The sequence below is a fragment of the Bubalus kerabau genome, chromosome 3, assembly GCF_029407905.1.
Source record: "Bubalus kerabau isolate K-KA32 ecotype Philippines breed swamp buffalo chromosome 3, PCC_UOA_SB_1v2, whole genome shotgun sequence".
Classification (NCBI taxonomy): Eukaryota; Metazoa; Chordata; class Mammalia; order Artiodactyla; family Bovidae; genus Bubalus; species Bubalus kerabau.
The window spans coordinates 142,956,434-142,981,056 of NC_073626.1; the positions used below are offsets into that span (position 1 = coordinate 142,956,434).

The following is a 24,623-nucleotide window of genomic DNA, read 5'->3' on the forward strand; positions in this document are numbered from 1 at the left end:
GTTTTTCCAGATTATGAAAGTCACTTGTGAAAGGAAACTAAGCTAATTAACCTGGAACATAAAGTTTATAATACATATTTCTGTGTCGTTGTGAATAACGGAAAATGCCATTCTTGTATATTTAGCTAAAACAAACCATTAGTATAAGAACTAAGTATTAATGAGATCCAGCATTTCAAATTTCTTTGCCGCATTCTCCTCGAAAAGTTAAAAGAAAAAATGGAGAGGGCTTTTAAGTGGAAACTAAATAACCCTGCTGGCGTCATACTGCAAAGATGTAGAACTGGTAAAATGTGGGCAGGCAGTTTTACAGTAGCGTCAGGAACAACGAAAACTTTCCAACAGGCTTCAGGTGGCTGCCAAGCCTTTTAAACATCTGATTGAAAAACCTAGTTTTGTCAAAGGGGAGTTTCCTTTTTCTTAAACGCATTAGGAGACAACGAACAGTACCAGCTCAAAGTCTAAGGAATCCCTTTGCACTCTGGCTGGGTGGGCCCTGGCTTGCCTGGCCACGACCCCTTCCGTCGCTCACGTCGAGGTCCCACCCCTTTCACGTCCCACTTCCTGGAAACCAAGTTGCTTTGCGCCTCCTTTTCAGGACCTGATTGGCTGGTGCGAGGAACGCTAACGGTTGCAGAGTTTAAACCCAAGCCCTGGCCGCGAACGCCGGGCTCCCGGAGCTGGGTGCTGGTTCCCCCGACCCTGAAAAAGTGGTAAGTCAGTGACCTATGACATTTGGTGTGGGTCCCCCCGTCTGGCGGTATCCATGCCTTTCCCGAGCCGAACCACTGTGCGCTGCCTTCCGAGGTCTCTGGTCAGCCTAGCCGCCCACGGCCCCGCCCACTCCGGTCTCCGGGTCCGCGACTTCAGCTTGGTCTCCGAGGGGCTTCTTGGAAATGGCGCTGGGTCGTATCTGAGTCGCTGCCTCTTGTCCTGGGAGTTTGAGCGCTCGGTTCTGTGAGGAGGCGAGCCGCCAGGCCAGCTCTTGGCAGGAAGGGATTTCTGTCCTTTTGACTACTTTTAGAACAATATCTGGTTCACTGTGAGCTCTCAGTAAATAGGCTGAATGACTGTTAAGAGACTGCTTACCCGGGATCTCGGAGGACCCTCTCCTTTGGAGCGCTCGTTTAGAAGGGAGGCTGACTGAAGGCGAAGGGGTGATAGAACACTAGGAAGAGCTTAGAACTTGAACTGGATAGGGTCTTGACGTACAGGTAGGATTTCGCTAGGCAGTATGGACTGTGATTTTTCTACATAAGGAATTCAAGTCATGAGAATCGGGTGTGGAACCGAGTAGCTCTGCTTTAAAGATAGCCGAGATGCTAGCCAGAGTAATAGTACATAGGTAATGTTAGTGAGAGCTTTGTGCTATGTCCAGTACTAGGCACTGTATACGCATTGGCTCATTAAGTGCTTACAGTGAGATGCCCTTATTTATATTTTTTAAATAATGGTCTAAGTCTGGAAATTGAGACTTGGAGATGCTAGAATCGCATAGCTATGAAATATTAGAACTGGGGCACTAAATGTCAGAACTGGAAACCGTCTAACCACTATTTTATAATACAGTCGGTGATCCATCTTGGTTCTGAATCTGCTCATTCAACCAACTGAATCAGTGAAGAAAAAATTGGGGAAAATTCCAGAAAGTTCCTAAAAGCAAAGTTTGATTTTGCCAATTGCTGATCAACTATTTCAGTTCATTTCAGTCGTTCAGTGGTGTCCGATTCTTTGTGACCCCATGGAGTGCAGCACACCAGGCTTTACTATCCATCACCAACTCCCGGAGCTTGCTCAAACTCATGTCTGTCTAGTCGGTAATGCCATCCAACCATCTTATCCTCTGTCGTCCCCTTCTCCTCCTGCCCTCAATCTTTCCCAGCATCAGGGTCTTTTCCAAGGAGTCAGTTCTTTGCATCAGGAGGCCGAAGTATTGGATCTTCAGCTTCAGCATCAGTCCTTCCAATGAATATTAAGGACTGATTTCCTTTAGGATTGACTGATTTGATCGCCTTGCAGTCCAGGGGACTTCTCCTGCACCACAGTTCAAAGCATTAATTCTTTGGCGCTCAGCTTTCTTTAATAGTCCAACTCTCACATCCATACATGACTACTGGAAAAACCATAGCTTTGACTGGACGGTCCTTTGTCAGCAAAGTAATGTCTCTGCTTTTTAATATGCTATCTAGGTTGGTCATAGCTTTTCTTCCAAGGAGCAAGCGTCTTTTAATTTCATGGCTGCAGTCACCATCTACAGTCATTTTGGAGCCCAAAAATAGTTTGTCACTGTTTCCATTGTTTCCCCATCTATTTGCCATGAAGTGATGCGACTGGATCTTAGTTTTTTAAATGTTGAGTTTTAAACTAACTTTTTCACTCTCCTCTTTCACTTTTGTCAAGAGGCTCTTTAGTTATTCGCTTTCTGCCATAAGAAGGGTGTTATCTGCATAGTTGAGGTTATTGATATTTCTCCTGACAGTCTTGATTCCATCTTGTGTTTCATCCAGCCCAGCATTTCTCATAATGTACTCTGCATATAAGTTAAATAAGCAGGGTGACAATATACAGCCTTGACATACTCCTTTCCCAATCTGGAACCAGTCTATTGTTCCATGTCTGGTTCTAACTGTTGCTTCTTGACCTGCATACACGTTTCTCAGGAGGCAGGTAAGGTGGTCTGGTATTCCCATCTCTTGAAGAATTTTCCAGTCTGTTGTGATCCACACAGTCAAAGGCTTTGGTGTGGTCAATAAAGCAGAAATAAGATGTTTTTCTGGAACTCTCTTGCTTTTTTGATGATCCAACAGGTATTGGCGATTTGATCTCTGGTTCCTCTGCCTTTTCTAAATCCAGCTTGAACATCAGAAAGTTCTCGGATGAAGTACTGTTGAAGCCTGGCTTGGAAAATTGTGAGCATTACTTTGCTAGCCTTTGAGATGAATGCAAGTGTGCTGTAGGTTGGGCATTGTTTGGCATTGCCTTTCTTTGGGATTGGAATGAAAACTGACCTTTTCCAGTCCTGTGGCTACTGCTGAGTTTTCCAAATTTGCTGGCATATTGAGTGCAGCACTTTCACAGCATCATCTTTTAGGATTTGAAATAGCTCAGCTGGAATTCCATCACTTACACTAGCTTTGTTCATAGTGACGCTTCCTAAGGCCCACTTGACTTCGTGCTCCAAGATGTCTGGCTCTAGGTGAGTGATCACACCATCGTGATTATCTGGGTCATAAAGATCTTTTTTTGTATAATTCTTCTGTGTACTCTTGTCACGTCTTCTTAGTATCTTCTGCTTCTGTTAGGCCCATACCATTTTTGTCCTTTATTGTGCCCAACTTTGCATGAAATGTTCGCTTGGTATTTCTAATTTTCTTGAAGAGACCCCTAGGCTTTCCCATTCTATTGTTTTCCTCTATTTATTTGCTTTGGTCACTGAGGAAGGCTTTCTTATCTCTCCTTGCTTTTCTTTGGAACTCTGCATTCAGATGGGCATATCTTTCCTTTTCTCCTTTGCCTTTCACTTCTCTTCCTTTCTCTGCTATTTGTAAGACCTCCTCAGACAACCATTTTGCCTTTTTCATTTCTTTTTCTTGGGGATGGTCTCAATCACTGCCTCCTGTACAATATCACGAACCTCTGTCCATAGTTCTTCATGCACTCTGTCTATCAGATCTAATCCCTTGAATTGATTTGTCACTTCCACTGTATAATTGTAAGGGATTTGATTTAGGTCATACCTGAATGGTCTAGTGGTTTTCCCTTCTTTCTTCAATTTAATTCTGAATTTGGCAATAAGGAGTTCATGAACTGAGCCACATTCAGCTCCCAGTCTTGTTTTTGCTGACTGTATAGAGCTTCTTCATCTTTGGCTGCAAATATAATCAGTCTGATTTCAGTGTTAACCATCTGGTGATGTCCATGTGTTGAGTCTTCTCTTGTGTTGTTGGAAGAGGGTGTTTGCTATGACCAGTGTGTTCTCTTGGTAAAACTCTTATTACCTTTTGCCCTGCTTCATTCTGTACTCCAAGGCCAAATTTGCCTATTACTCCAGGTATCTCTTGACTTTCTACTTGCATTCTAGTCCCCTATAATGAAGAGGACATCTTTTTTGGGTGTTAGTTCTAGAAGATCTTGTAGGTCATCACAGAATCGTTCAACTTCAGCTTCTTCAGCATTACTGGTTGGGGCATAGACTTGGATTACTGTGATTTTGAATGGTTTGCCTTGGAAATGAACAGAGATCATTCTGTCATTTTTGAGATTGCATCCAAGGACTGCATTTCATACTGTTTTGTTGACTATGAGGGTATGAGGGCTACTCCATTTCTTCTAAGGGATTCTTGCCCACAGTGGTAGATATAATGGTCATCTGAGTTAAATTCACCCATTCCAGTCCATTTTAGTTCACTGATTCCTAAAATGTCAATATTCACTCCTGCCATCTCCTGTTTGACCACTTCCAATTTGCCTTGATTCTTGGACCTAACATTCCAGGTTCCTATGCAATATTGCTCTTTACAGCATTGGACTTTACTTCCATCTCCAGTCACATCCACAACTGGGTGTTGTTTTTGCTTTGGTTCTTTCTCTTCATTCTTTCTGGTATTATTTCTCCACTGATCTCCAGTAGCATATTGGGCACCTGCAGACCTGGGGAATTCATCCTTCAGTGTCCTATTTTTTTGCCTTTTTATACTGTTCATGGGGTTCTCAAGGCAAGAATACTGAAGTGGTTTGCCATTGCTTTCTCCAGTGGACCACGTTTTATTAGAACTCTCCACCATGACCCATCCATCTTGGGTGGCCCTACATGGCATGGCTCACAGTTTCATTGAGTTAGACAAGGCTGTGGTCCATGTGATCAGATTGTTTAGTTTTCTGTGATTATGGTTTTCATTCTGTCTGCCCTCTGATGAAGAAGGATGAAAGGCTTATGGCAGCTTTCTGATGGGAGTGACTGACTGATGGGGAAACTAGGTCTTGTTCTAATGTTGTGGGGCCATGCTCAGTAAATCCTTAATCCAATTTTCAATTGAGGGACTGGGCTGTGTTCCCTCCCTCTTATTTGACCTGAGGCCAAACTATGGTGGAGGTAATGAAGATAATGGCTACCTCCTTCAAAAGGTCCCATGCACACACTGCTGCACTCAGTGCCCCCGACCCTGCAGCAGGCCACCATTGACCTACACCTCTGCTGGAGACTCCTGGACACTCACGGGCAAGTCTGGGTCAGTCTCCTGTGGGGTCACTGCCCCTTTCTCCTGGGTCCTGGTGTGCACAGGGTTATTTGTGCCCTCCAAGAGTCTGTTTCCCCAGTGCTGTGTAAGTTCTCGTGGCTCTATGGTGGGGTTAATGGTGACCTCCTCCAAAAGGGCTTATGCCATACCCAGGTTGGCTGCACCCAGAGCCCCTGCCCCAGCAGCAGTTCACTGCTGATCCGTACCTCTGCAAGAGACACTCAAACACAGTTCTGTCTCAGTCTCTGTGGGGTCTCAGGGTCCTGGTGTACACAAGGTTTGAGCCCTCTGAGCATCTCTGGCGGGTATGGGGTTTGATTCTAAATGCAATTTCACCCCTCCTACCATCTTGCTGGGGCTTCTCCTTTGCCCTTGGATGTGGAGCGGCGCTGGAGCGGCAGCTTCACTGGTGCTGGAGTGACTTTGAGGAGATACCCCACATCCAAGGGCAAAGGAGCAACTATTTACATAGCAAAAAGGTCAGTTTTCATTCCAATCCCAAAGAAAGGCAATGCCAAAGAATGCTCAAACTACCGCACAATTGCACTCATCTCACACGCTAGTAAAGTAATGCTCAAAATTCTCCAAGACAGGCTTCATGAACCGTGAACTTCCTGATGTTCAAGCTGGTTTTAGAAAAGGCAGAGGAACCAGAGACCAAATGCCAACATCTGCTGGATCATAGAAAAAGCAAGAGAGTTCCAGAAAAACATCTATTTCTGCTTTATTGACTATGCCAAAGCCTTTGACTGTGTGGATCACAAGAAACTGTGGAAAATTCTTCAAGAGATGGGAATACCAGACTACCTGATCTGCCTCTTGAGAAATGTGTATGCAGGTCAGGAAGCAACAGTTAGAACTGGACATGGAACAATAGACTGGTTCCAAATAGGAAAAGGAGTTCGTCAAGGCTGTATATTGTCACCCTGTTTATTTAACTTCTATGCAGAGTACATCATGAGAAACGCTGGGCTGGAAGAAACACAAGCTGGAATCAAGATTGCCGGGAGAAATATCAATAACCTCAGATATGCAGATGACACCACCCTTATGGCAGAAAGTGAAGAGGAACTCAAAAGCCTCTTGATGAAAGTGAAAGTGGAGAGTGAAAAAGTTGGCTTAAAGCTCAACATTCAGAAAACGAAGATCGTGGCATCTGGTCCCACCACTTCATGGGAAATAGATGGGGAAACAGTGGAAACAGTGTCAGACTTTATTTTTCTGGGCTCCAAAATCACTACAGATGGTGACTGCACCCATGAAATTAAAAGACGCTTACTCCTTGGAAGGAAAGTTATGGCCAACCTAGATAGCATATTCAAAAGCAGAGACATTACTTTGCCAACAAAGGTTCGTCTAGTCAAGGCTATGGTTTTTCCTGTGGTCATGTATGGATGTGAGTTGGACTGTGAAGAAAGCTGAGCACCAAAGAATTGATGCTTTTGAACTGTGGTGTTGGAGAAGACTTTTGAGAGTCCCTTGGACTGCAAGGAGATCCAACCAGTCCATTCTGAAGGAGATCAGCCCTGGGATTTCTTTGAAAGGAATGATGCTAAAGCTGAAACTCCAGTACTTTGGCCACCTCATGCGAAGAGTTGACTCATTGGAAAAGACTCTGATGCTGGGAGGGATTGGGGGCAGGAGGAGAAGGGAACAACAGAGGATGAGATGGCTGGATGGCATCACTGACTCAATGGACGTGAGTCTGAGTGAACTCCGGGAGTTGGTGATGGACAGGGAGGCCTGGCGTGCTGCGATTCATGGGGTCGCAAAGAGCCAGACATGACTGAGTGACTGATCTGATCTGATCTACTACTATTTACAGTGTATTAGGTATTATAAGTAATATAAAGATAATATAAACTATACAGAAGGATTAATGTAGGTCATATGTAAATATTATGCCATTTTATATAAGGAACTTGAGCATTATGGATTTTGGTATCTGTGGGGTCCTGGAACAAGTACCCTGCAGGTACCAAGGAATGACTGTACCTCAATCTCCGTATGGTAAGTCTCCCTAGAATGGGTACTTCAATACAGAAGACCTGAAGCTGAAGAATACCAGACATATAATAGTAGCAGTTAGATCTTGGTGGCCACTGTGACTTGAGAAGAATGGACGAGGGGGAGAAAAAGAGGAGTTTAAATTATAGAAATGGGAAGAAGAGTAGATGGTGGAGAGTTTTACATTCTATAGATTAATAAACTGTAGTGAGGGCAGGAGTAGAAGTAGGGTTGGAAAGAAGCTATTGAAATAATTCAGGTGAGACATGTTAGTGCCTGAGTCTAGGTTGATAGCAGTGGAGATACTTAAAAGTAGTCAGAGTCTAAATGAATTGTGAAGGTAGATTGGGATGTGGGGGATTTTTGACCAAAGCAACTGGAAGGAGAGAGTTGAAATGGGGAAGGCTCTGAGTGGAGCAGGCTTGAGCAGGCCAAGTTTGATATGCTGTTTTAGTTATTCAAGTGGAGTTGTGGAGTAGATAATGATATGAATCCAGGGAAGTTTAGGAAAGAGTTCCAGACAGAGGACATAAATTTTGAAGTTCTTGACATCTAGGTGGTATTTTAAACCATGACTATGAATTCACTGGAAGAGTGAGGGTAGATAAAGAAATCCAAGAAGAGAACCTATTATAGCTTCAGTTCAGTTCAGTTCAGTCGCTCAGTGGTGTCCGACTCTTTGCGACCCCATGAATCGCAGCATGCCAGGCCTCCCTGTCCATCACCAACTCCCGGAGTTCACTCAGACTCACGTCCATCGAGTCAGTGATGCCATCCAGCCATCTCATCCTCTGTTGTTCCCTTCTCCTCCTGCCCCCAATCCCTCCCAGCATCAGAGTCTTTTCCAATGAGTCAACTCTTCGCATGAGGTGGCCAAAGTACTGGAGTTTCAGCTTTAGCATCATTCCTTTCAAAGAAATCCCAGGGCTGATCTCCTTTAGAATGGACTGGTTGGATCTCCTTGCAGTCCAGGGGACTCTCAAGAGTCTTCTCCAACACCACAGTTCAAAAGCATCAATTCTTTGGTGCTCAGCTTTCTTCACAGTCCAACTCACATCCATACATGACCACAGGAAAAACCATAGCCTTGACTAGATGGACCTTTGTTGGCAAAGTAATGTCTCTGCTTTTGCATATGCTATCTAGGTTGGCCATAACTTTCCTTCCAAGGAGTAAGCGTCTTTTAATTTCATGGGTGCAGTCACCATCTGTAGTGATTTTGGAGCCCAGAAAAATAAAGTCTGACACTGTTTCCACTGTTTCCCCATCTATTTCCCATGAAGTGGTGGGACCAGATGCCACGATCTTCGTTTTCTGAATGTTGAGCTTTAAGCCAACTTTTTCACTCTCCACTTTCACTTTCATCAAGAGGCTTTTGAGTTCCTCTTCACTTTCTGCCATAAGGGTGGTGTCATCTGCATATCTGAGGTTATTGATATTTCTCCCGGCAATCTTGATTCCAGCTTGTGTTTCTTCCAGCCCAGCGTTTCTCATGATGTACTCTGCATAGAAGTTAAATAAACAGGGTGACAATATACAGCCTTGACGAACTCCTTTTCCTATTTGGAACCAGTCTGTTGTTCCATGTCCAGTTCTAACTGTTGCTTCCTGACCTGCATACACATTTCTCAAGAGGCAGATCAGGTAGTCTGGTATTCCCATCTCTTGAAGAATTTTCCACAGTTTCTTGTGATCCACACAGTCAAAGTTTGCTTTGGCATAGTCAATAAAGCAGAAATAGATGTTTTTCTGGAACTCTCTTGCTTTTTCTATGATCCAGCAGATGTTGGCAATTTGGTCTCTGGTTCCTCTGCCTTTTCTAAAACCAGCTTGAACATCAGGAAGTTCACGGTTCATGAAGCCTGTCTTGGAGAATTTTGAGCATTACTTTACTAGCGTGTGAGATGAGTGCAATTGTGCGGTAGTTTGAGCATTCTTTGGCATTGCCTTTCTTTGGGATTGGAATGAAAACTGACCTTTTCCAGTCCTGTGGCCAGTGCTGAGTTTTCCAAATTTGCTGGCATATTGAGTGCAGCACTTTCACAGCATCATCTTTCAGGGTTTGAAATAGCTGAACTGGAATTCCATCAAGAGACTAAGAAGCAGCAGCTAGTTAGCTAGAGGGAAAAAAATAACAGGAGTTTGTGGTGTTCTTGTAGCCAAGAAAATACCATTTTTGAGGAGGAAGGATAAATTAACCACATTTAATGCTGATGTTAAATTAGATGAGGATTGAGAACTGACCATTAGGTTAACAGTATGAAGGTCATGAGAAACCTTGACAAATGTCATTTTGTTGGAATAGAGTAAAAGCCTGAATGAAGTAGAGTTACAAGAAGATTGGAAACTGACTATAGATACCTTTTTTTTTTTAATGAATTTTGTTGTAAAGGCTGCAGAAAATGGAATGAATATCTGAGGATGAAGTGGGAACAGTCCCCATAGGTTTAGGTATATCTCTTCTGTTCATAACTCCAAGTTTACACTTCTTATTTTGCATCACAGTATAGTCTGTGCCCACGTTCTATAACTCTGCATTGCTATGCAGCCTGATCCTGTTTTCTGTACCCAGTGCCGACCTGAGCTCCTGGCAGGCAGACGTAATGATATAGGTTTGAGTGAAAAAGTCATTTACCTTTTTAGGATTCTACTTTTAAACCATTTTTGATTACATTCATAGTTTCAGATTTTATATGAAGGGTTCTGCAAATACTTATGCATGGCAACCCACTCCAGTACTCTTGCCTGGAAAATCCAATACTTGCCTGGATGGAGGAGTGTGGTAGGCTACAGTCCATGGGGTCACAAAGAGTCAGACACAACTGAGCGACTTCACTTTCACTTTCACTTTATGTACAAAGCATATTATTTAAGTCATAATTTACTTCTTAGAGTGTATTTATCAGTTGCTCTTTTTCCCTTTATTAATTAATACTATGATTTTCTGCTTCCTTTCTTTTTTTACTTCAGTGATGGAGTACCCAGCAATGGAAACCAGTTCACTTTTTACCTCAGGAATTAAGAAACATGTGAAAGACAGAAGAATTTCAAAGACTACTAAGTTGAATGTTTCTCTTGCTTCAAAAATAAAAACAAAAATAATAAGTAAGTGTCATTTGTCTAAAGTATGCTCATATTTTTAATTTTTTCTGGAGAATTGATATAGTGTTTGGTACTTTATCAAATATAGAAAACGACTGTTGTATTAAATGATACCTTCTCTATTCAATCCTTCATCTCTTTCAACTCCTTTTATTTGGGGGTGCTTATGATGAATTACTGTCAGTCATGACAGCTGAATTTTCAGCAGTGAGGCTGGGGGATGGGTGGCCCAAGGCAGTTACCTCCTACACTGCAAAGAAAATACCAAAGTGATATTTCTGAAAAAGAACTTGAAAAAAGTGATGGATTGTCCTTCTGATATGTTGTAGCATTTGGATGCTGGGTAATCTAGGGGTGGCTGGACTATATAGTGTGCTATAGTGGGTGATTTTGTATAACCAAAGCTCATCATGAGGGCACTGAGCACTTTGGAGATGGGGTTTCATGGATTCTGGAGCTAAGATGTTGAAAGGCAAAAAAAGAAGGTGAGGAAAGTTCCCCCAAATAAATTTGCATTACTTCAGAAAATTATCTCAATGATTCATCTTCATTTTAGCCTAATTGGGGGAGGATTCCTGCTGCTGTAGCACATGGAGGAGGTAATTGTGCCTTGTGAAATAGCCAAGCCTCCTGAGTATCTTTAACTCATAGTTTTGATCCTTCCAAGGTCTCTAGGACCATCCTTTATATCAACCCACTTTCTGTAGTGGCAGTTTCCTGTTCTCTTTGACAGGACCACTGCACACCCACTGTTATGAAGGAATACACTGAGTTTGAAGAATGTAACAGCAAAATGTTATTATCCTTAGCTTCTACAAGTCCTGAACTGGTTCTAGTCTTACCGCCCTTTGATATGTCAAAGGTGGCTGTCATTAGTGAGATATGTTATTGAATGAAAGTTGCTCAGTCATGTCCTACTCTTTGCGACCCCACAAACGGTAGCCTACCAGGCTCTGCCGTCCATGGGATTTTCCAGGCAAGAGTACTGGAGTGGGGTGCCATTTCCTTCTCCAGGGGACCTTCCCAACCCAGGGATCGAACCCGGGTCTCCTGCATTGCAGACAGATGCTTTACTGTGTGAGAATAGTGGCATGTAAATCAAAATTGTGAAAATATAATTATGCTTTAGGTGTACTAAGGGAACACTATGTGTAAGGTGAGCTTTACTAAGGAATTCACAATTAAATTTCTTTGCTAAAAACAGGAAAGCATTCTAAATTAAATTATATTTACATAGTGCTTGTAAAGAGAAGGGATCAAGTACAGGTTGCAATAGATACATAGAAATAAGAGGGTATTTGGGGTAGAGCTAGAAGGTCCCACAGGATTTAGATAATCTGTCCAACATTACAGTAAGTATGTTCCCTTTCACTAGAGGTTTTGAAAAATGGACTTTGGGAGCATTAGTGTGTTCAATTCTGGAGCCACAGAAACTGACTCTAAAATTTTCACAGATAGGCCTAATTTCACAGATCCCCTAATTTCTCTGGGACATCTTTAGTTACAGCTTCTCTGTCCTACCTCCTCGTCAAAGATAGGAAGGAAGGTAGAGCAACAAGTAACAAGATTTAGTTTTTGTGACTGATCTAATTATCTGGAATGCTGGAATATTGTGTCTATGGGCTTCCCTGGTAACTCAGCTGGTAAAGAATCCGCCTGCAATGCAGGAGACCCTGGTTCAATTCCTGGGTTGGAAGTTCCCCTGGAGATGGGATAGACTACCCACTCCAGGATTCTTGGGCTTCCCTGGTGGCTTAGTCAGTAAAGAATCTGTCTGCAATGCGGGAGACCTGGGTTCGATATATGGGTTGGGAAGATTCCCTACAGAAGGGCATAGCCACCTACTCCAGTATTCTTTCCTGGAGAATCCTCATGGACAGAGGAGCCTGGTGAGCTACAGTCCATGGGATCAAAAAGAGTCGGACACAAACTGCACAACTAAGCACAGCACACACAGCACTGTGTCTGTACTAGAGTCCTCTTATTCCTGACTCTCTATTCACAAACATTCTGCATTTCTCTCAACTTTTATTCATCTTGTATCTAGCTTTTATTTCTTCAGTTCCAAACTCTGGGTACATTTTTTTCCAAAACTACATCTGTGTTGTCATTCTCTCTACCTTCAGCTAAAATTTACAAAGTGAAATCAGTTTTGTTCAAAATAGTTTTATTAAGAAATATGAAAATGCATTAAGATGTTCAGTATTAACTCTTACAATTTTTTTTTACAGACAATTCTTCTATTTTCAAAATTTCTTTAAAGCATAACAACAGGGCATTAGCTCTGGCTCTTAGTAGAGAGAGAGAGAATTCTCGCAGAATTACAACTGAAAAGATGCTGTTGCAAAAAGAAGTGGATAAACTGAATTTTGAGAACACGTTTCTTCGTCTAAAGCTAAATAATTTGGTATGGAAACTATATTGTGTTTGAATTCTGAAACTGTATTATTATAGAAGTTCCAAAAATGTTTTTTTAATCTGTAATTAGTGTAAAAAAATTATTGAAAGATTGTGCTATGTTAATGGACAAATTGTTAATGGGTAATGAAATAGGTGTCTTGAATCTACATTCTGAATGTGTACTTGCTGCTCTGCAAACTAGTATAATACCTTAATCAACATTTGATTGCTTATCATAAGCAAAACTTGATACATTAATATATTTTAAGAAGATTGGATCAATGCAATATGTAAAGCAATTATCCTTCAGTTAAAAATAAATAAATTTTTAATTTTAACAAAAGGAAAAAGAAAAAGATTGACATGTTTTCTCCAGTGAATTGAAAGGAGGGAAGTTCTCTTGAGTGTGTTCCCTCAATGGCAACTTTCCACTGGCTACAAGCCAAGTATCAGTAGAATGAAGATTGTAGTCATTGCTTTTCCTTCCGAATTCCAACTCTGTCCACAGATAGGGCAGTAAGAGCCAGTGCTCAGCTAGGTTACAACTGTAACTCTTAACTCCATAGTGAGTAGAAATTAATGGAAAATGGAAAGATGACTTACTATGCTTATTGGAGGTGAAATTCCTATGACTGACAGCCTATGGTCACTTGCCACATGATATATTATTATGAGAAGATTGAAAAATATAAGAAGGGACTTCCCTGGTGGTCCAATGGTTAAGACTCCACGCTTCCAATGCAGGGGGTGTGAGTTCGATCCCTGGTCAGAAAATTAAGATCCCACATTCCATGTGGTATGGCCAAAGAAAAGGAAAATTTATAGTTGATAGCTCAAAAGCATTCAAAATATATGTGTATGTCTGTATGTATGTGTCTGTGTCTATTTGAACTATACAGTGTAACACCTTTTTAGCTCAATGTGATCTCAGTATTTTTTAAGTCTTTTCAACTGATGGTATTCATAAAAATATAGTAAACTCAAAATTTTAAGTGATTAAAAAGGTCTTTCCTTATTTCAGAATAAGAAGCTTATAGAAATAGAAGCACTCATGAACAATAACTTGATAACTGCAATTGAAATGAGCACTCTTTCTGAGGTAAGTAGAATTTATGCTAAATAGTGTAATATTTTTTAACATTACTGAAGATAATTGAGATTAGTTACATAGCATCAAGGTTAGGTTCATATCTTAAACTTTGTACAAAGGAATGGAGATAATGCTAATTTTAATTGGCTAACAGCAGACTGTTATTTGATATAATTGGTTATTAAAATTCTTGTGTAAAAATTAACTATTGATTAAAAGTAACATAAGACTAGACAGCTCAGTGGAACACAGGATTAAACAGACTCAAAAACATAAAAGGTATTAGTAGAAAAGTAGTATTTCTAATTAGAGAAGAATTGGTATTGTTTTAGAAGATAGAAACAATTGAAAAACTCTTAGGGAAAAAAGTAGAGGTAGATCCTAAAGCCCCATGTAGTTCAAGGATTAACTGACTATGTAGAAATATTGTGTATGCATGGGTATACACGTGTGTATTTATTCATAGGCATAGAATAAAATTTGGGAGGTTATATACCAAAATATTAGTAGTGATTATTTTTGTATGGCATGATTAAGGATGAACTGTGTTTAATGTTCGGAGAAGGCAATGGCACCCCACTCCAGTACTCTTGCCTGGAAAATCCCATGGGCGGAGGAGCCTGGTAGGCTGCAGTCCATGGGGTTGTGAAGAGTCGGACACGACTGAGCGACTTCACTTTCATTTTTCACTTTCATGCATTGGAGAAGGAAATGGCAACTCACTCCAGTGTTCTTTCCTGGAGAATCCCAGGGATTGGGGAGCCTGGTGGGCTGCCGTCTGTGGGGTCGCACAGAGTTGGACACGACTGAAGCGACTTAGCAGCAGCAGCAGCAGCAGTGTTTAATGTTATCATCTTATTATTCTCATTAAACTATTGAAGGCTAAACACAAGAATTGTTCCATTACTATTAATATCCTTGTATAATTTGGTACTTTAATGACAAACATGGTTTAATGAGATTAGAAATTTCATTCATTTTCATTTTCTTTGTTCTTTTCAAAAATAGTTCCATCAGAGTCCCTTTCTACTGCCAAGTAGCAAGAAGAAACGGGTTAGTAAACAGTGCAAATTGACACGTCTTCCATTTGCAAGGTAATTGCTTCACAACTTGTTTAAATATTGACTTGCACACTTCTGCCTGAATTGGACTTTGAGTAGTTTTTATTTGGTCTGCTTCCTTGAAACAGAAAAACATTTAAAAATAAATAATGACATACTCATCAATATTGTACCAGTGAAAGAAATTAAAGATATCATCTAATGGAATTCAGTTTTAAACTTTGAAATAATGTTCAGCTTTCCCATAGTTTCTGGAGAAGACAGTGGCACAGGTACACCTTGAGTTACATGGGTTTGAATTCAGTGTTTGAGAGTACTTAGATTTTCACGTAACAGTCATTGTCTATATGTGTCATACAGTGTTCAGGTTGCCTATTAAGGCAGAAATGAGATGGTCTGCGGTATCTGGCTACAGTAGGTTGTATTGGGTCATCTGTGGAACCCTGCTATTCTTCAGTTCCTTCTTTTCCTCCAGGTCACCACTGGCCTCTTATTTTTTGTTGGATATATCTGATAGCTATTTCTACCTTTACTATCTTGCATACTACTCAGACTTTAACTTTCATCATTACTATTCACTTGACCAAAATTCCCATTTCTTGAATAATTTGATTATAATCTTAGTATCCTTGCCTGGAGAATTCCATGGACAGAGGAGCCTGGAGGGCTACAGTCCATGGGATCACAGAGTTGGACACGACTGAGTGACAAACACTTTCACTTTTCACTATCTTAGTAAATACCCTATTTCAAACCTATCACTTTTAAAGACAGTTATTGAGGTCCAGAGAGTTTAAATGACTAAGTGAGTTAATAGCATTGATCAGAATGCCCTTGTCTCTTTTAAACAGTGCTCTTCTGTTACCCAAATTACAGGTTTAATGTATTTATTCAAGTGTACAAGTATATGCACCTATGTATTGAAGTGGTATCTGTACCATAGTAAAAAAAAAAAATGCTTGTATCTATTGTATCATTTTCTATACATTCCAGTTTGTGCCATTGTTCTCTCTGTTTTGTACTGGTGCCACTCTGCACCTGTACATTTTAATTAATTTAGTTTTTAAATGGTTTTTATTGTCTTGTAGGTACGCAGTTCTTTTTCAAGAAAATCTTGACTGTTATTATACTTGCATTATTTCATATAAATTTATGAATTAAGTGTTAACTTACCCTCCAGAAAATTTTTATTTTTTTTTAAGTAAGCTTTTGTTTGAAGTATAATATATATTTTTAAAAAGTGCAAAAATCTTTAGAGAATGGTGAATGTTCACAGTGAACACTATGGTATAACCAATACTCAGACCAAGAAACAGAATATTGCCAATACCTCAGATATCCCTGTGCCCCTTGCCAATCACTACTCACCACCCACCCAAGGATAAATATTATACTGACTTTTTACATTGTAGATTAATTAATTTTGCCTAGCTTTGAATTTCATATAATGAAATCATACAGGATGTGTGATTTTTGTCTCCAACTTCTTTATCTCAGCATTGTGTTTGTGAGATTCATCCATATTGTCCTATATAGTTGTAGATCAGCCTTTCTTATTGCTGTGTAGTGTGCCATTGCATGATTTTTCCATGTTTTCATCCTTTGGGTTCTTTTTATTGTTGTTAGTTTTGGTCTCTTATAAGTAATTCTGCTGTATTTCTGCCTTTTGATTAATATATGTATACATTTTTTAGGTATGTATTTAGAATTGCTGGGTTTTTATATATTTGGCTTTGGAATGATCTGTTAAACAGTTTTCTATAGGTATTATACCAATTTATATTTCTAGCAGCAATATATGAAAATTTTTATTGTTACCTATCTCCAACAACACTTGTTATTGTCCATCTTTTTCATTTTAGTCATGTGGGGAGTGTTATAGGTATTACACTGAAGTTTTAATTTCCCTGATAGTTAATGAAGTTAAGCATCTGTTTATATGTTTATTTTCTTTCTATCAGGTTATCTTTTTTTTATATATAGGTTTGTAATCTTTCTGTACACCATATGTAAATCCTTTCTGCATTTCAAATGTTTTTTACCCTGTGGCTTGCCTCCTTACTCTCTTAATGGTATCTTTGGATGAATCCAATTTATATATGTATATCTATTTGCACAAAATTTGGGACTCCCCTCTCCACTTGTCCTGTTATTTTTCTCATCACACACACTTTACAGCAGTTGTAGTTGTCCTGAATTCTGACCTTGAACTAATACTAACAAAACTAGATTTTAACTTTTAGAAAATGTGGCACTGACTGAGGTTTGTAAAGAGTGGGAAGCTTGTTCTTTTTCCAAGTGCCAACCTCTCTTCTGTATCTAGTTGCTTTTTATAGACTCTCCAGTGACTTCGGGTAGTTTTTTAAATTTCTTCTAGAATTTATAGCTTTTATGTTTGATAAGGTTGATTCAATAGTAACTATTTGGCTATTACGTGAAGCAGAACCTCTCCTCTGTTTATTTTTACTAACTTGTTTCTTTAAGTGATATAGACATTTCCTCCCAATGGTTATTCTATTAATAGTTGCCTTTAAATATTTAACAAATATTTTCTATTTATTTTATCATCATCAGTAATTTTTAAATATCTATAATTTGGCATATAAGGCAAAATCTTTATCATTGGAGTCTATTACTCTTTATTCTTTGAATTCAAAACAGTCATTTTGTCTAATTGGGGCTTCCCAGGTGGTGCTAGTGGTAAAGAACCTGCTGGTCAATGCTGGAGACATAAGAGACACAGGTTTGATCCCTGCATCTGGAGGAGGGCATGGCAACCCACCCCAGGATTTTTGCCTGGAGAATGCTGTGGACAGAGAAACCTGGCAAGCTACAGTCCATAGAATTGCAAAGAGTCAGACACAACTGAAGGGACGTAGCAAGCATACACGCACACACTCTTTATTCTTTGAATTTGAAACATTTTGTCTAATTATTTCTGTAGCTTTCTGTATTTTCCCCCCCATAGATTTAATTACTCTAGGAATATGGCTTTAGTTTACATGGATACCTTTTGGAAACAGCAAATTTTACAGCACACGAAACTTTACATACGATTGTATAGTAAGAGTTCGGGGTTTTCCATAGAATTAATTACAGGAAAATTATAAATATTATACATGAATATTTGTAAGTATGTTTGAACTTTATTCATTTCATTAGTATTATTATCCTAATAGCTCAACCAAGGATTATATCATTTATCTCCTTTTGGAACCACTGGAGAAAAGACGATAAGAAGCATTCCTGTTTTATTCCAAGTTCTGTTCTATTAGAAACTACCTGTTTCCTTCCTATAATTGCCTTCATTGAATGCAAAATGGTACCAGGGTGGGTTTGTGGTTGGCTCTTAAATAAGTGGAGTGTAGAAACAACTATCCATGTAATTTTCTAAATAATTCTTATAAAATACAAAATTACCCATTCATTCTTACTTACCCTTAGGGTTCCATTAACTTCAGATGATGATGATGATGAAGATAAAGAGAAAATACAGTGTGATGACAGCACCATATCAAAGACATCACCTGATAGTCCCTCTTTGGTATCAGCAAGACCAGTATCAACTCAGAATAATTTGAGATTGCTATTTGTTAAAGAAAATGATCAGAATGTTTGTAGTGTAAATGATTCAGAACATGTTTCTTCTATTGTTGATACACTTCCCAAAGGTGAGATATTTTTAAAGTTCATTTTGAGTATCAGTATTAAATAGTTGCTGCTGCTGCTGCTGCTAAGTCGCTTCAGTCGTGTCCAACTCTGTGCAACCCCATAGACGGCAGCTCACCAGTCTCCCCCCGTCCCTGGGATTCTCCAGGCAAGAACACTGGAGTGGGTTGCCATTTCCTTCTCCAATGCATGAAAGTGAAAAAAAGTGAAATAGCTCAGTCATGTCTGACTCTTAGCGACCCCATGGACTGCAGCCTACCAGGCTCCTCCATCCATGGGATTTTCCAGGCAAAAGTACTGGAATGGGTTGCCATTGCCTTCTCCGATTAAATAGTTAACATTCACCAAATTTTCTTGAGGGCTATCATGTATAAACAGTTAATAAGTTAGATTTCTTATGTTACAGATTTACTAACTTACACCATTTAAAATTTCTGGTGAAAAACTTAATTTAAAAGTAAATGCTGACAAATGTGAGGTCCACAGTGGCTAATACTATTACTTTGGAAACAGTATTTAGAAATGAGCTGCCCTAAAGAGCTTTTTGTGGTATCTTAGCTTATGAATTAAAAGTATGTTATTTAGTTACATCCTTTCCTTTTCATAGATATGAAAATTGAGACTTTAGATAGGTGTAGTGACTTTTTCAAGATCATAACCAGTACTGGTAAACCAAAAACTTGAGCCTGGGTAATGGTTGAGCAAGAAAAAATGGTGACACATATTTTTATGGTTTTTAAAATAATAATCCTGTGATGTAGTCTGGGTTATATATTTGACATAGAATTTCAGATTGGCATATGAAACCATAACTATATTGAATTTGGAGTTTGAATTATTTTCCATTCTAAAAATGTATCTGAGTATGTGTATATAATTTTATAAATTTTAGCTGCTTGCTAATAACATTTTGACAATAAGCCTTGTTAGAGTTATCACTATTATTTGGGTTCATTTGCTGGCCTCCTCCCACTTAGAAACTTACCTTAATGTTCATGGTTTTACTGCTGGCTATTCTCCACTCTACACTTGAGGCCAAGGCAGAGTGAATTCCAAGTACATATTTTCTGTAGATAGAAATGTAAAATCTGACTTATGCTTACTCCAGTCGGTTCTACTTTATTTTTTATCAGCATAGATTCTTCATAATGTAAGTTATCTAAACAGAATGCATTGTCAGAAATCCTTTCTCTGAAAGTAATAAATTACTTGTTACTACTTATTTCTGAATTTTGTTTTTCTTTATTTTACAGAAAACCATTCCCACTCAGACCAAAGTTCTAGGAGCTCTCTAACAAGTGAGAAGAAAAATGCCCAGGCGATCAGCCACAAAAAAGAGAAGTCATCTCCTAGTAATGTGACTAAAAGGAAAAAACGTGTTTCATCTTGGGAGTCAGATAATCCTGCAGACACTCCCTGTGTAACAGATTCAGATCAACAACAGGTTTCAAGTCCAATATTAAATTGGAATAATGAGATAAAAGATTATACTAATGAAACAAATACAATGCAGAGAAACATATTGTGCCTTCCTGCCTCATCTGAGTCTGCAAGTGAACCTCCTACAAAAAGCATGAATCCACTTCAGGGTAATGACTTTCAGTTGCAGAAAACTGTGTATGATGATGACATGGATTTAACTGCTAGTGAAGTCAGCAAAATTATTACAGTTTCAACAGGCACTAAGAAGAAAAGAAAGAAAAATCCAGATGATTGTGGAATGAAAACTTTCAGAAAAGTGAAAGATCCAAGCTCTGAAAAAAAGAGAGAAAGATCAAAGAGACAATTTGAAAATTGTTCAGGTGCGAATATTGAGGAAAAAATTGAAAGTGGACCAGAAAGATCTGTTGACTTAGATGGTGAAGGGGATTCAAGAGATCCAAATTTTGTCTTCAGTACTCAGTTGAACACGCTGAAGAAAATAACCCTTCCTAATGGCTTTGATCAGGGTGACAAACAAAGTATGCAGTGTAACCAAAAGAAGAAAAGAATTCATGTAACAGATGAGCAAGAGGAAACATATTCTTTCTCCCAAAGTTCAGATAAATTCCCACAGGATAGTAAATTTGATTTGTGTCCAAGTTCTCTAACTTGTAAGAAGAGTAAAGCTTCTAGACAGACATTTGTGATTCATACGTTAGAAAAAGATAACTTATTCCCAAGCCAAAAGGTTCAAGAAACCACCTCTGAAAATCTAGGTGTCACAAATGAATTTCAAACAGCTTATCTTTCCAACAAAGGTAATCCAAAGTTATGTGATGATGAGACCCAAAATATGTTTGATTTGAAAAAGCATGTCACTGATACACAACCCACTCAGCAAAATGAATCAAAAATAAATAAAGTTTGGCAGAAAATAAATCGGAAAACAGAAATAATTTCTAAAATGAACCAAATACTTGGGGATAATACTAAAGATGTGCAAGGCCCAGAAAAAGGTAACTTTTCCTTCCAAACCCAAGAGGATAAAGAAGCCATCTCTAGAAACCTAGATGTTTCAAATGAGTTTCAGAAATCTGTTCTTTCCACTGTCAATAATGGAAACCTGTGTGATTGTGAAACCCAGAATGTGTTGGGTTTGCAAAAGCAGATCACCGACGCATACCCTGTGCAGCAAAATGAATCAAGAATTAATAAGACTCTTAGGCAGAAAGTAAATCGGAAGACAGAAATAATTTCCACAGTGAATCATTTAGATAACACAAGTGAGTATTGCCCAGAAAAGGGTAAAGAAATCATCCCTGAAAACCCACTGGATACACATGAGTTTCAAACACCCACTCTTTCTTCCAAAGACAGTAGAGACCTATATGATTATGACACTCAGAATGTTTTGGGGCTGAAAATGAATGTTCATGATATACAACCTGCTTGTCAGAATGAATCAAAAATAGATAAGCTTAGGCAAAAGGTATGTCGGAAGACAAAAATCATTTCGGAAGTCAACCAAATATATATGCTTGATGACAAAGGCAGGCATGACCCAGAAAAAGGTAACTTACTTTCTCTAATCCAAAAAGATAAGGAAATCATCCCTGAAAACCTGGAAGACACAAATGAGTTTCAGATAGTTGACCCTTCCCCTGGAGTTAATAGGAACCTATGTGATTATGAGACTCAAAACCTTTTAGGGGTGAAAAAGTGTGTTACTGATACTGGGAAGCAAAAGGAATCAAAAATAAATAAGAGACCCAGGCAGAAAGTAAGTCGGAAGACAGAAATAATTTTGGAAATGAACAGAAAAAATGAGTTTAACAATAAAGGTATATGTGACCCAGAAAAAGGTGACTTCTCCCTAACCCCAAATAATGAAGAAACCATTTCTGAAAACCTAAAAGTCACACATGAATTTCAGACAATTTATCTTTCCACCAAAGATGATGGACATTTATATGATTATAAGACCCAGAATATGTTGGATTTGACAAAGCATGTCACTGATAAGCAACCTACTCAGCAGAATGAATCAAAAATAAATAAGAACCTTAAGCAGAAGCAGAAAGTAAATCGGAAGACAGAAATAATTTCTGAAATGTGCCAGATATATGAGGATAATGATAAAGATGTGCATGGCCAAGAAAGCTATACAAAAAATCTTGATTTTAAAATAAATAAACAAAGACCTGAAGGCCAAGCTGTTATTAGTGGATACTGTATGGAAATCAACAGTGATGAGAAAGAAAATTGTGGTGAAATTTCAAATCCTTATAAACCAATTAAAAAGCATGGGAAAGAATCAGACAAGGCAAAGAACATTTTGGCAAAAAGTGACAACATGCCTGTTTTGCAGTTGACAGGTTCTTCACAGATGTCTGTCTTAGAACTAGGTTTAAAACATATTACTGATGAGGCAGATTCTGACACTGGAAACCACGTGGAACCACATAGGAGTCCGAAGCTAAGCACTAAAACTCTGAATAGAAAGAGAAAGAGCCACTTTGTGGAGGTGATGAAGGAAGGAGAGTGCCAGGTCAAAAAAGTAAATAAGATGACATCCAAATCAAAGAAAAAGAAGACGTTCGAAGATCCTTCTCTGGATAGTCATGAACTAGTGGAGATGATGTCCGACACCATTCAGAAAGTGTCAGTTGAACCTGAGTACACTGTTAAGGGAAAAAAGTTGGAAAATGTGGAAACTGTCAAAATTAAACCAGACTTGTACACAAAAATGTTGATACCTTTATCTCAAATGTATTCACCTAGCAGACAAGATTCCTCCCGTAACAGTGTTCTTGAGGGTTCAGTACCTTTGAGTATTTCTTCTAATAAAAATCTTAAAGAAAATTTTGCCCCAGAAAGCTCACCCATCTTTCAAGTAAGTGATGAGGTACATGAGAAGATGAAAGACATGAAATTTAAAGTTGACCAAAGACCACAAAGATCAGAAATAGGTAGGTCCATACCCAAAGTGATGAAATTTTAAAATTATATATATATTCATTTAGCCAGTAAAGCATTTCCTATTATAACTGATTTTTACGGAATTTTAAAATAATGTATAACTATGGAGCCTGATCTATAGAAGCAATATGGAGGAATTTAAAGAAAGCTTAATACTTTAAAAAGGTAACAATGAGAGTGGCTTGGACATTCATGTATTTGGCCTTTAGCACAAAGTTGTCTGATGATGACATTGGGCAGATGATTTCCGTTTTCATATTTTTGAAGGAAATTGAGTGTTTTAAATGTGGCAGCAGAGGATAAGATGGTTAGACACCATCATCAACTCAATGGATATATATATATATATATATATATACACATATACACACACCTGCTATATGTTAGTCACTCAGTCGTGTCCAACCCCATGGACTATAGCGCACCAACCTCCTCTGTCCATGGAATTCTCCAGGCAGGAATATTGGAGTGGGTTGCCATTTCCTTCTGCAGGGAATCTTCCCAACCCAGAGATCAAACCCCGGTCTCCTGCATTGCAGGCAGATTCTTTACCATCTTAGCCAGTTGAGCAAACTCCAGGAGATAATGGAGGACTGAGGAGCCTGGTGTGCTGCAGTCCATGGGGTCATAAAGAATTGGACACGACTTAGCAACTGAACAACAACAATAATGAACTGCCCTAGTTTGATTTTACCAATGACAGTTGCAAATTTCTTAAGGACGGGACTGTCTCCAACAGCATACATTTAGTATGATCAAAACATTATTCTAGGGACTTTACTGGTGGTCTGGTGGTTAAGATTCCACAGATGCACTGCAGGGTGCACAGGTTTTATCTCCAGTCAGGGACCTATCTTGCATGGCACTGGGTAAAGCCAGAAAAAAAAAAAAATTTTAGGTGTTTTAGAGGATTAAAAATTAAGAATACCAGCTCCCTTTCCTCATTCATGTATGGAAAAGTACAGTGTTTAAACATGGCAAATGCTTTAATAAAAGCACACATATGAAGGGATGTAATGATGGGGAATAGTTTTGGCTAGAGAAACCTGCAGAGGCGTCATCAAATACATAGCACTTGAGGACCTAAAAGGATAGATAGGATTTTTAGGTTTAGTGTTTCTTATTTTCTCCAGTTATTAAAATAATGCTCATTGCAGAAAATTGAAAGTAGAGAATCAGAAAATAGGAGGAAAAACCATCACCCAGAAGAACTGCAGTCAACATTTTGCCATATGCATGCAGACTTGAATCTATGCATTTTAAAATATATATTTGAAATCATACTATATATAACATTACTTACCTCACTTTTTCCTCTTAACATTAACATTTTTTTTTGTTATTAAGGACTTCCTTGATAGCTCATTTTGTAAAGAATCTGCCTGCAAATCAGGAGACCCTAGTTTGATTTCTGGGTTCCGAAATTCTGGAGAAGGGATAGGCTACCCACTCCAGTATTCTTGGTCTTCCCTCGTGGCTCAGCTGGTAAATAATCTGCCTGCAATGCGGGAGACCAGGATTCCATCCCTGGGTTGGGAAGATCCCCTGGAGAAGGGAAAGGCTACTCACTCCAGTATTCTGGCCTGGAGAATTCCATGGGGTCACAAAGAGTTGGACATGACTGAGCAACTTTCACTTTCACTTTTGTTACTGGAA

General features: G+C 39.0%; 1 protein-coding gene across 2 annotated transcripts in view; it reads left to right on the forward strand.

Annotated features, from left to right (window-relative positions):
• Positions 1 to 555: 555 nt before the first annotated feature.
• SGO2 (shugoshin 2) overlaps positions 556 to 24,623 on the forward strand; it is a 28,631-nt gene continuing 4,563 nt past the window's right edge. For both annotated transcript variants that reach the window (XM_055573052.1, XM_055573051.1), the window contains exons 1-7: positions 556 to 713; positions 10,215 to 10,349; positions 12,578 to 12,753; positions 13,768 to 13,845; positions 14,845 to 14,930; positions 18,342 to 18,568; positions 19,820 to 22,957. In XM_055573052.1, the coding sequence (XP_055429027.1) occupies positions 10,217 to 10,349; positions 12,578 to 12,753; positions 13,768 to 13,845; positions 14,845 to 14,930; positions 18,342 to 18,568; positions 19,820 to 22,957 (3,838 nt within the window). In that variant the 5' untranslated portion in view covers positions 556 to 713; positions 10,215 to 10,216. The remainder of the gene's footprint in view (positions 714 to 10,214; positions 10,350 to 12,577; positions 12,754 to 13,767; positions 13,846 to 14,844; positions 14,931 to 18,341; positions 18,569 to 19,819; positions 22,958 to 24,623) is intronic.